This window comes from Orycteropus afer, unplaced genomic scaffold (genome assembly GCF_000298275.1).
Source record: "Orycteropus afer afer isolate SDZICR_OR568_19922 unplaced genomic scaffold, OryAfe1.0 scaffold00581, whole genome shotgun sequence".
NCBI lineage: Eukaryota > Metazoa > Chordata > Mammalia > Tubulidentata > Orycteropodidae > Orycteropus > Orycteropus afer.
In genome coordinates, this window is record NW_006922168.1 from 312,322 (window position 1) to 323,896 (window position 11,575).

Genomic DNA, 11,575 nt, shown 5'->3' on the forward strand with positions numbered 1-11,575 from the left:
GGCCTGGCAATCTGCTCCTCAGAGGTCACAGGCTTAAAAATCCTATGGAGTGAGTCTACTCTGCACCACAGGTCACCGTGAGTGGGAAACAACTCAACAACAACAAACGGCAGTGATGGTGCTGTCATCACCACTCTCTTCTGACAGCTGAAGAAACTGACCGGTACATAAAGTCATTTGAGGGTTTGGAATATTCAACTTGGCTTTCTGTGGCTCAAAGACCATAGGCCCTCATCTAATCACTGGGCCTCACAGTCTCTTTACTTAAATTTCAGTAAGTTGATCACCCAGGATGTATGCCCTCTAGGTACTAGGAGACCACCTCCATGTTTTCTCAGGGCCTGTTAGCACAGGAACTCTGGTGGCACAGTGGTTAAAACATTGGGCTGAAAACAAAAGGTCAGTGGTTTAAACCCACCACCCACTCAGAAGGAGAACAATGAGGCAGTCTGCTTCCACCAAGATTTATAGTCTTGGAAACCCTATAGGGTAGTTCTACTCTGTGCTACAGAGTTGCTGTGAGATGGGATCAATTCAGTGGTAGTGGGTTTCGGTCTTGGGCTACTACACAGCTCATACATTACTTACAAAATGCCTCTGAACTTTTTTAGAGAATCATTTCCTTCAATGAGCCTCTCTCACCTTCATCCTACGTGCTGATAGAGACGTTTGGGCCAGAGTTTGTTTTTTCACCTAGAAACCATCTTTCCTTTGTGTAAACATTTTCTATCTCCTTGCGTTGCTATGGCCTCAAAATAAAACTCTTAAAACAATTCCTTCTAGACATGAGGGCTCAGTTTTTAAGTTGTATTTATTTTATACTTTGAAGAGAGAAAACGTTATCAACAGAGTTCAAGATGGCAAGTGCCCAGCTCCACAAAGGAAGACAATCTAATTCAACTACTTAGAGCAACAGGAAGGCAGCACAGAATCCTAAAACAGAAAGAAAAGCGCGACTAAACGGCGACGTGTGCTGTTCCGGAAAACGAAGCACGCGTGTGCACTCTTACCAGGCCTTCCCCGGGTTTGATGTTTGGCAAACGGACTTCCTCGAGACACGCACACTGGTTCATGAGGGGATCTGTGGTGGATTGGACTGTTTTGTCACAGATGCCATTTAAAACCTTGACCTAGAATTGGAGAGGCAGAGTCAGGAGAGTTGCAACCATTAACCAAGTTTATCTAAAGCAGGGTTTGAGGACATGCGCTTCACCTGTAACCTCTCCTTACAACTGGCGTTCATTTGGCTAGGACCGCTCCACGAGTGCATGGCATTTGGCTCTGTATCTGCACTGTGGGAGCAGTGCCGCCCTCCAGCTTTTTTTAAAAAGCACAGCTTTCTGTGAACTCACGTACAGCCAGTGACACGCACAGGCCAGCCAGAAATCCCCCTGCAGCAGGTAAAGAGAAGCGTCTACTCCCCTCATCTGTCCGGCTGTTCAGGGATCACCACATTCTTCAAATACCACACACTGAGGAGATATGATGCTTTCTTTCTGAGTGCACCTTTGTTCACTTTTTTTTTTTTTTTTTAATTATGGACTATTTTTCAGAGCAGTCTTAGATTTACAGAAAAATTGCACAGAAAGGACAGAACTCCCAGATGCTGCCCTGGCCCTGTGTGCTGTCTTTCCTGTTATTAACATCTAGTTTAATGTGTGGTATATTTGTTACCACTCATGAGCCAACATTAATATGTGATCATGGAATCCTGCAGTTTACATCAGCGTCCACTCTTGGTGTTGGACAGTCCCATGGCTTTTAACAAACATATAATGTCATGCATCGGCCATCCCAGAATCATACACAAGTTTGTTGTTTCTGTTGTGTACCATGAGGTTGATTCAGATTCACAGCGACCCTACAGGAAAGAGCAGAACTACCCCATAGGGTTTCGGGGCTGTAATCTCTACAGGAGCAGACCAACAGGTCTTTTCTCCTGCAGAGCTACTGGTGGCTTTGAACCACTGACTTTCTGGTTAGTAGCCAAATGTTTAACCACTGCACCACCAGGGTTCCCACATAGCTTCACTGTCCTCAAAATCCCCTGCATGTGGCCTATCTATCCCTGCCCTCCCTAGGGCACCTGCAACCATCGATCCTACTGTCTCTATAGCTGAGCCTTCTCCGGAATGCCACATGGTTAGAATCATACAGTACATGTAGCCCTTTCAGAAAGGCTTCTTTCTCTCAGCAACGCATATTTCAGATTGTTCCATGTCTTTTCACGGCTCATTTCTTTTTATTACTGAAAAATATTCCACTGTATGATTATATCATCTATCTACTTATTAAAAGAGATCTTGGTTGCTTCCAATTTGGGGCAATTAGGAATAAAGCTGCTGTAATATAAGCACTCGTGTGCAGGTTTCTGTGTGAACATTAAGTTTCCAACTCATTTGGGTAAATACCTAGGAATATGGTTGCTGGATCTTCTGATACGACTACAGTTAACTTTGTAAGAACCTGCCTGCCTGTCTGTCTTCCAAAGTGGCCGAATTACTGGGCATCCCTACTGCGGTGTAGTAAATTACTTAGTGTGGCTTTTCTACCCACAAGTCTTTGTAAACTCCAAGGTGGGATTTTCTATGAGCAACTAAGGAACTCCTGATTGCTGAAGGTGTCCACCTGGAGTATTTCTGTTGGGAGTGGCACAAAACAATGTTCTGGGAGGTACCCACTCCCTCTCAAGTGCTTAGAGTTCTGATGCTATGATTGGCTAGTTTGACCACCCTGCCGGCTCAAAAGGAGGCCTCCTAGAGGCAGAACTCTCTCTGACTGCTGGTTGAGGAAGACGTGCTGCTGAAAGAGACACGGGCTCCTGAGACACGCGTTGCTGGAAAAGAGATGCAACAGACATGCACTGCTGAGTGAGACACCGAGGGACCAGTACTGCTGGGAAAGAGACTGTGAGAGACTGTTGGCTGAGGGACGGTGGGCTGGGAGAGAGAGTGAGCATTTTTCCTGAACTTGAATTGTAGCCTGTGGTGCTTCCCTAATAAACCCCATAATCTGTGAGCTTTGTGTGGCCACTGCAGCGAATTATCAAACCCAGGAGAGAGGTGGTGGGTGCTTTGGGAGGAACGGTTGGAGAAAGGGCTGGAGGGAGGCAGCATGTCTGGCCTGGCAGGAATAGGCCTTGGGCTACTGCTGGTAATCCTGTCTTCCTCTTGTAGGATTAGAGGAGGTTGGAACATGTGGCCTCCTTGGCCTTTTTGCAACCACTCTCAGTGAATGAGAGTTCCTATTGCTCTACATCCTTGTCAGCATTTAGCATTGTCAGTGTTTTGGATTTTAGCCACTCTAATGGGTGTGCAATGCATCTCACTGTTGGTTTAATTTGCAACTTCCTAGTAACATTTGACTGCTAACCAGAAGGCTGGCAGTTCAAAACCACCAGCCACTCCTCAGAAGGAAGATTGGGCAAACTGCTTCCATAGTGATACCACCTCGAAAACCCAAGGAGGGGTCGCTATGAGTCGGACCTGACTTGATGGCAGGTTTTGGCTTTTTTGGACTTGAGTTTGGTTTTTTTGGAAATGACACATGATATTGAGTGTCTTTTCGTATGCTTATATGCCATCTATACACTTCTTTGCTAGGTGTCTGTTAAGATTCTTTATCCATATTTTATTTTATTTTATTGAGTTTTAAGAGCTCTTTGTATACTTTGGATATAAATTTTTCATATGTCTGCTTTGCAAATATTTTTTCCAGCTTGTGACTTGTCTTTCCATTCTCTTAACAGTGTCTTTCACAGAGCAGAAGTTTTGAATTTTAGTGAAATCTAACACACCAATTTTGACTTTCATGGATTATACTTTTGGTACTCTATCTAAAATAACGGTATTGTTTTGTATCTAAAACTCATCGTCAATACCATGGTCACCTAGAGTTTTTCCCATGTCATCTTCTACAAGTGGTACAGTTTTTGCATTTTCATGTAGCTCTATGGTCCGTTTAGTGATACTCACATTCTCTAAATGTCGTCTTTTGACAACGTAAAACCATGAAGAGCCAAAGATGAGGATCCCTTTTAAGTGGACTCCATGTAGAAATCCCAGTGGTCACGTATGGCAATTTTAATCAGATTCATCTAACCTTTCAAAACTAAACAACCAAAGAAACCAGGAAATTCCAAAGAGTGACTTTTCTTTCCAAGGGGAGAATCCAAGAAATGACACTTCTCAAATCCCTCCAAGTTGTTGAGCCTGACTATTTATGGAAAATGTATTTATAGCAATTTCATTCCTAAATTCCTCAACATCAGTAGGAGTAGAGTCTTATCAAAAGAGCACAGCCTGGCTTATGTCAAAAGGAGGAAGCGATGAAGAATAGCTACCAAACGCTCCTTAAACACTCACAGTGTGTCCCGCCTCCATCTGAGGGCGCTGCCAAGAAGTTTTTAAATCAAAATGGTCAGAAAGTAAAATCTTCAGATCAAGTTAACCCTGATTCACCAACCAGCTAGCTAGCAATTTAAGTGTAATTGTACCCCACTGAAGTGATTAGTGGGGAAAAAACAAACAAACCAGAGAAAAACCCGAAACTCAGTGCCATCGAGTTGACTCCAACTCCTAGCAACTATATGATGGAGTAGAACCCCATAGGGTTTCCAAGGCTGTATTCCTCATGGAAGCAGACTGCTACAATTCCTTCTACAGAGCAGCTTGTGGGTTTGAAATGTCAACCTTTAAGTTAGCAGCCAAGTGCTTCAACCACTGCACCACCAGGGCTCCTTGACCAGCGACCAATATGCCTAAATTCAGCATAGGACTTTTCATACTAGTTGGTCTGATTGTTAAATAATTTTCCCCCTAAATTAACAGAAGTGCATCCCCAAAACCAATATTTCAAAGTACAGATTGAAGTCATTAGCTACAGTGCATCTGCTTTAATTAATGTGACCCCAACACTTTCAGAAAAAGAATTCATGCAGTAACTTAGAACGTGTACTTACGACGGTTAACACTTTATCCTCCATTTCCTCTACCAGGCAATCCTAAAGAAGAGGAAGAAGAAAAGGCAAATGAAGTCTAAGAGCCAAAAACTTTCAAAAACTGTGAGCTTCACTCTAAACCCTTGAGAACTTTTCTAACAGTTCGAAGTCACACATGTGAGATAATCTCAAGACTTTTTTATAAAGACCTTTTCCTTCTCCCATGATTTCATGAAGGGTAAAAACAGGGGGCACATAAAATGTGGGGGGAGGGGGGAGTATCCAACTCATGGCGACCTCACGGGTTTCCGAGTAGCACCAACTCATGGCGACCTCATGGGTTTCCGAGCAGCACCATGCTCCAAGGGTTTTCAATGGCTGATTTCGGAAACAGATTGCCAGGACTTTCTTCCACGCTGCCTCAGGCCCCTCAAACCTCCAACCTTTCAGCAGCTTGAGTGTGTTAACCACATGCACCATCCTAAGACGTTCAAAACAAATAAACCCACTGCCATTGAGTTGATGCCTATGCATAGCAACCCTACAGGAGATGAAACTGCCCCACTTGGTTTCCAAGGCTGTAATCTTTACAGAAGCAGACTGTCACACCTTTCTCCCACAGAGCAGCTGGTGGGCTTGAACCACTAATCCTTTGGCTCACCATTGAGCACTTAACCACTGTACTACCAGGTCTCCTAAGGCCATCCCAAGATAGCACAAAATACTGCAAAATCTACTTCATGTTGGCCACCAAAGGCAGGTGCTTAGCAAAATTCCATGGGCAAGAGTTCCTGGAGCCCAGGACAGTTCTGACATCACACCCAACCGTAACCCCTGCAGCCTGAGCAGGGCTGGATCTCGAAAGAAGGGGCAGCTTGGAGTGCAGCTGACACCAACTCTCTCCTGAGGCTCTGCTCGTCTCTGACCCAAGGGGCATCGTCTCAGGAACCCATTTGACAGATCACTTCATTTAGAAAGCTTGAGAAATCATTGAACGGATGTTTAGCTACTGTCCAAACTGTCTAGCAAGGAGTAAGGCAAAAGCCAAAAGATCAAGAAACTTGACGATGGCTCCCAAATGCGACCAGGCCTCAGCAGCCATGAGCCAACAAGCCAGGGGTCTTTAGGTGTGGGCCTGCCTATAAGAACAGCTTCAAATAAGGGCTTGGGTAAACTTAGCCACAGAAGTTTATTTTAAGCACTGCTGAGATTAAATCAGATGTTTCAGTTCTCAATAGATGAAAAAAGCTCAACAAAACATTCATTAACACACTGCCAAAAAAAAAAAAAAAGTGGTTGTGAGGTATGCTATTGATGCCATTAAATAAAGGGCTGGAATGCGAAGTATTATTTATTCAGCTTAAGAACAAAAGCCACTGAGCACTGCAGGAACTAGAGGGCCAACTATAGGAATCACCACTGTTCTGTATAAAAGCAGCCAAAGTGAAACCGCTCCTGGGAAGCTTTCACAGGGAAACTTCTAGAACTTTTTGGAGACCGAGGATTTCTACCTACACTGCAGGGTGCACATAAAAGTAAGGTGACACTGACTAGGTTCTTTACAGCTTATTCAGCACCAGTAAGTATAATTAATCCCAAACTAGGACATCCTAGAAAAAACACAAAGCACTGTACCTGTGTGACCAACTTCATTCTAACTCTGTGAGAACCATCAGGTAAAGATTTAACTTAACTCAAAATGCCACCGTTTAGATCATGCAAAGAAGTGTGGCATGGTGTTTGACCTCCCCTAGCTTCACAAGGGGAGAGAACGTCGTGATCCACGTCAACAGCCCAAGAGTGATTCCTCTGAGGTGGAGCCAGACATGCCTCCACCCTCCAACCTTTCCACCAATTCTGACACCAAGCAGCCCGCCCAGGGCACTCTCCACTTCTCTGCTGAGTTTGATAACTCGTTGTAATAGTCACACAGAACTCACACACAATACTCGTGATTATGGGGTTTACTAGGGAAGTAACAGGTTATAATTCAGGATCAGGAATGACTCAGGATTCAGTTCTTCAATGAGGACAGGCTTTTCTCAGCAGTGCCCACAGGCACGCCTGTCTCTGGCCCTTGGCCTCTTGATCATGCAGCTCCTTGGCCTCACCTGCTTGGGCAAGCATGACGAAGTTCTTTTAGCTCTGCCACTGATAACTACTCAGGGGTACCACATTCGGGCAGGAAACCTCCTGCCTGGAGTCACTCAGCCTGGAAGCCCACAGCCCTATCTCCTGCCAGGTGTCCAGTTCTGCTGCTGCTATTTCTCGGCCATTGCTTCTCCCCATCTTTTGCCATCTCATCAAAGTGTCATGGTTCTCTGTCTCCTGGATCGAAGAGGTTCAGTGCAGGGATCTCGCGTCTGAAGGTTGTGCTCTACTCCAGCTCTTCTTGAGTGATCAGAGTGACATCCCCCCTTTCCACCTCCAGGATGGCTCATTTTAAGCCTAGCAGGATGGCAACACTGACCAGTGTTGACATTATTGTTCCATATACTTTATATGCATGGTCCCATCCCTACAAGGGTACCATACACTTTGTTTACATTATTAGCAAGCTATCCAACCCCCTTAGTAGGCCACAAGACCTCACATTTGCATAGTCCCACCCATTCATTTGGTAGGAATTATAAAGACTATGACTAGTAGGGCCATATTAAATAACTGCACCATATGTCATTTTTGACTACTACTATGGGGCAGTTCTACTTGGTGCTTACAGGGTTGCTATGAGTTGGAATCGACTCAATGGCAATGGGTTTTTAAGAAGGTGGCTACCAATTTCTACCCAATGCGACTGTATAATCAGATTGTGTTGTCTTCCTAAATTTTTTATTTTTGGTTAAGGCATTTGGCTGCTAACCAAAAGGTTGGTGGTTCAAACCCACCAGCTGCTCCATGGAAGAAAGATGAGGGAGGCAGTCTGCTTCCATAAAGATTACAGCCTTGGAAACCCAACAGGGGTCGCAGTGAGTTGGAATCAACTCAGTGGCAGTGAGTGTGGAGTTTTTTGAGCTACACTCACTGCCATTGACAAGCCCAAGGTTGACAAATAAAAAGGCACAGTCCCAATGTTACCAAACCACATGGTAGGCCACTAATTCAAGTCTACTGAAAGTCCCAAGATCGGCAGAGTATGGCAGGCTACTGGACAATGACTCAGTTACATGCAGGGTTCAAGCGTGCCATAAACTAGAGACCATTCCCAAAGCTGCTTCATATATACAAGAAGCAGACCATATCCCTAAAGCAGCTACTCAGCTACTTATGATAGATCCCACCATGGAACTGATTGCCCGTCTCATCATGAGGAATAACTACCACCAGCTGCCCAGCCACTCAACCAGGCCCAGCCAAGTTGACATACAACTTTAACTACCACAACAGTTGAAAAGTTACACTTGAAAATGTGCCTTCCCACCTCCATCTTATACAGAGAACTAAACCATCAATGACTACACTGGCTTATTCCTTACTACCTTTTGACTGTGAGCTTAATTAAATCAATATCATCTTCAGAAAAGGTGTGTACTTATGTGGTCTCATGCCAAAAAGAACACTAATAATTTGTGTTGATGACATTTCATGACAAAGCCCCAGAGAATTAAGCCCCGGCCGCCTTGTGAGTCTGCCACTCACAGGAAAGAGGTCTTTTCCACCCACCAGAGCTGAAGGTGCAAATCACTGGAAGGGAGATGTCTGAATCAAAGAGTCAAAGATCTTGATTCTTTGGTGGATCGAAGAAGCCTCCAAGAAAATGGGTTCCCTCTTGTGGGAAATGAGCCAACAGGTAAGAGGAACTCTCCTTTCTCCTAAAATGTTCAAGTCAGCAGGTGAAAGGGCTCGCTTTTCATCTCCCACCTCCGTGAACGTGGGTTCCCACACACATTCCTACAGAGAGGAAACAGCTGCAGGCGTGACTTCATACTGTTTGGCATGAAGTCAATGGCATGGAAAAAAGAGGTACTGGAACAAAGTTACCCCTCATGAGTCAGACAGAGAGGTTGGCAGTTGTGACATTCCTTGGTCACCTGGATCAGAATGCAGCCCAGCCCAAGTGGCAGAGACCCAGCCTCAGCAGCTCCCAGAAAGTTGCCTCAGACCTTTCCTTTCTTCTCCTCCTTATTCTGCCTTCTTACTGAGCAACCATAGGCAATACGTTGAACTTCTTTGTGCTTCTGTTACCATCTCTTTAAAATGGGGATGACAACAAAACCTATCTCCGAGAACCATCGGGGATTAAATATGTTAACATATGTAGAGCATGTCGTGTACAAGTGACACACACACACAAAAATACAACAAACCAGCTGCCATCACGTCACCTCTAACTCACTGTGACCTACATGTATGAGAGTAGAACTGTGCCCCTTGGGGTTCTCAACAGTTGATTTTTCAGAAGTAGGTTAACAGGCCTTTCTTCCAAGCACCTTTGGGTGAACTTGAACCACTAACCTTTCAGTTAGCAGTCAAGTGCTTGGTCGTTTGCACCATGCAGGGACTCTGAGACAAAATCAGCATTTCAGAAATGGTCTCAGTCTTTTCCTCTTCTGCCTCCATCATCTTTCTCTCTATCCGACTGTCTTGGCCTTTACGTTGCTCTGTTCCCCCATTTCTTTTCACACTGGAGCTCAGCACCTGCTCCTGTTGCCACTTCACATCTCACATTATGACTTCAGACTTCACGTCATCACAACATGAGGAGGACAACTGAGAATACAGACCACTACCCCTTGCCCTTTTGGTGTCTTTGCTTTAAAGTTATAGCCTCGAAACCAGGAGGGAAGACCTGCCCAAGACCATCCTTGTCCATGGTGACTTCTTAGAAAGAGCGTGTAGTTTCTGTACAGGGGAAACAAAGAGCAACCACTAACCTTCAAAGTGGAAATTTTACAAATTCTAGCAGAAGAGCTCTGGTGGAGCAGTGAGTAAGGCATTTGGCTGCTAACCACAAGGTCAGTAGTTCAAAACCACCAGCTTCTTTGTGGGAAGAAGATGAGGCAATCTACTTACATAAAGATTTACAGCCTCAGAAACCCAATGGGGGTCATGTGAGTCAGAACTGACTCTATGTCAGTGGGTTTTTTTTTTGTTGTTGTTTAGGAGAAGACAGAATGCAGAGAAAGAGACAAGAAGCCATGGAGGTCAATGACTTCCAAGAAAAAAATATCAATAAAACCATTTCATCCAGACAGAGCAGAACAGTACAGTCATATTACTCAAACCACCTTCCCAGGAGGCGTGCTCTGGTCATGTACCTAAAATTGTGCTCCACGCTCAACACAGCTTATTGACACTTCTCTAACTTAATTTTGCTTATTTATCTTTTTATTTTCTCTTGACTGTAAGTTCTATGAGGTCAGGAAATTTTTATTCACTCTGGTATCCCCGTGCCTGTAACAGTGATACACCTTTTTTTGTTGTTGTTGTTATTGTTGGGTGCTGTCAAGTCAAATCTGACTTACAGTGACCCCACGTGACAGAGCAGAAATACTGCAGTGGATTTGCTAGGCTGTACTCTTCACGGGGGAGCTCTGGTAGCATAGTGGCTAAGGCACTTGACTGCTAACCAGAAGGCTGGCGGTTCAAACCCACCAGCCACTCCTCGGAAGGAAGGTTGGGCAATCCTACTTCCGTAGTGATACTGCCTCGGAAACCCAAGGAGGGGTCGCTATGAGTCAGGGCTGACTCGATGGCACATAACAACAACAACAACAACAACTCTTCACGGGAGCCAATCACCAGGTCTTTTCTCTTATGGAATGGCTGGTAGATCTGAACTGTTGTCCTTCCAGTTAGCAGCCGAGCACTTAACCATTGCACCACCAGATCTCCCTAGATAGATATGAAGTGCTAACTGAGTATTATTGAAGGACTAGTCCAAATGCCTACAAAGGCAGTATCAACCTGTATAGGCAAAGCAGATTCATCTCATGTAAAGGAATCCTACCATCTCTGCCTTCAACTGCACCACTGGCGCCTCCTCTCCAACTAGGAGGAAAAGCAAGACCAAGGCAGCAGGAAACTACTCCCACCACAAATGGCAGGGCTCGGTGGCTATCTGATTGGTGAACACAACCGGTATCTCGCACCTCTGTCAAAATTACTGCATGCTTTGTAAACAAGAACAAAACTCAGAGCCACTTTAATTCCTCTGAGCACCCTTCCCAGAGGTAAAGTCCTGGGAGCCTGGAGTTCCACAGCTGTTTGGGACTGGATCTCAAACACCACGCACGTGCAGCCAAACTCCACTCTTCATCTTCCAGAAACACAAGGCCCACGACTCCACAGAAGCACATCTTATCCTACGGCACGGGCAGCCATGACGAAAAGGACTGGTTTATTTTTTGCCAAGTCAGCGTGGAAACGAAAGTGGAATCACAATTTTAGAACCAAGTGGGACATGAAAAAAGAACAGGTTATGCCTTCCATTTTATAACACAATTCAAAAATACTGAACAAGTGTCTGCTACGTGCCAGGTACTGAGACAGGTGGTAACTGTAAGAGCCGATAGCTTGATAAAAAACTAATAAAAAAAAAAATAAAAGGTAAGGTCACAGAAGCTAGTTAGTTTATAGGGAGACAGACGTGAAGCTGTGAAGCTTCTTGGGCCCTAACTAAGGTCTCTGGGTCTG

General features: G+C 44.8%; 1 protein-coding gene across 1 annotated transcript in view; it reads right to left on the reverse strand.

Annotated features, from left to right (window-relative positions):
- CNKSR3 (CNKSR family member 3) overlaps positions 1–11,575 on the reverse strand; it is a 138,617-nt gene that overhangs the window by 18,353 nt on the left and 108,689 nt on the right. The window contains exons 5-6 of the mRNA XM_007956196.1: positions 4,961–5,002; positions 1,011–1,130 (exon numbers count right to left, since the gene is read on the reverse strand). Of these exons, the coding sequence (XP_007954387.1) occupies positions 1,011–1,130; positions 4,961–5,002 (162 nt within the window). The remainder of the gene's footprint in view (positions 1–1,010; positions 1,131–4,960; positions 5,003–11,575) is intronic.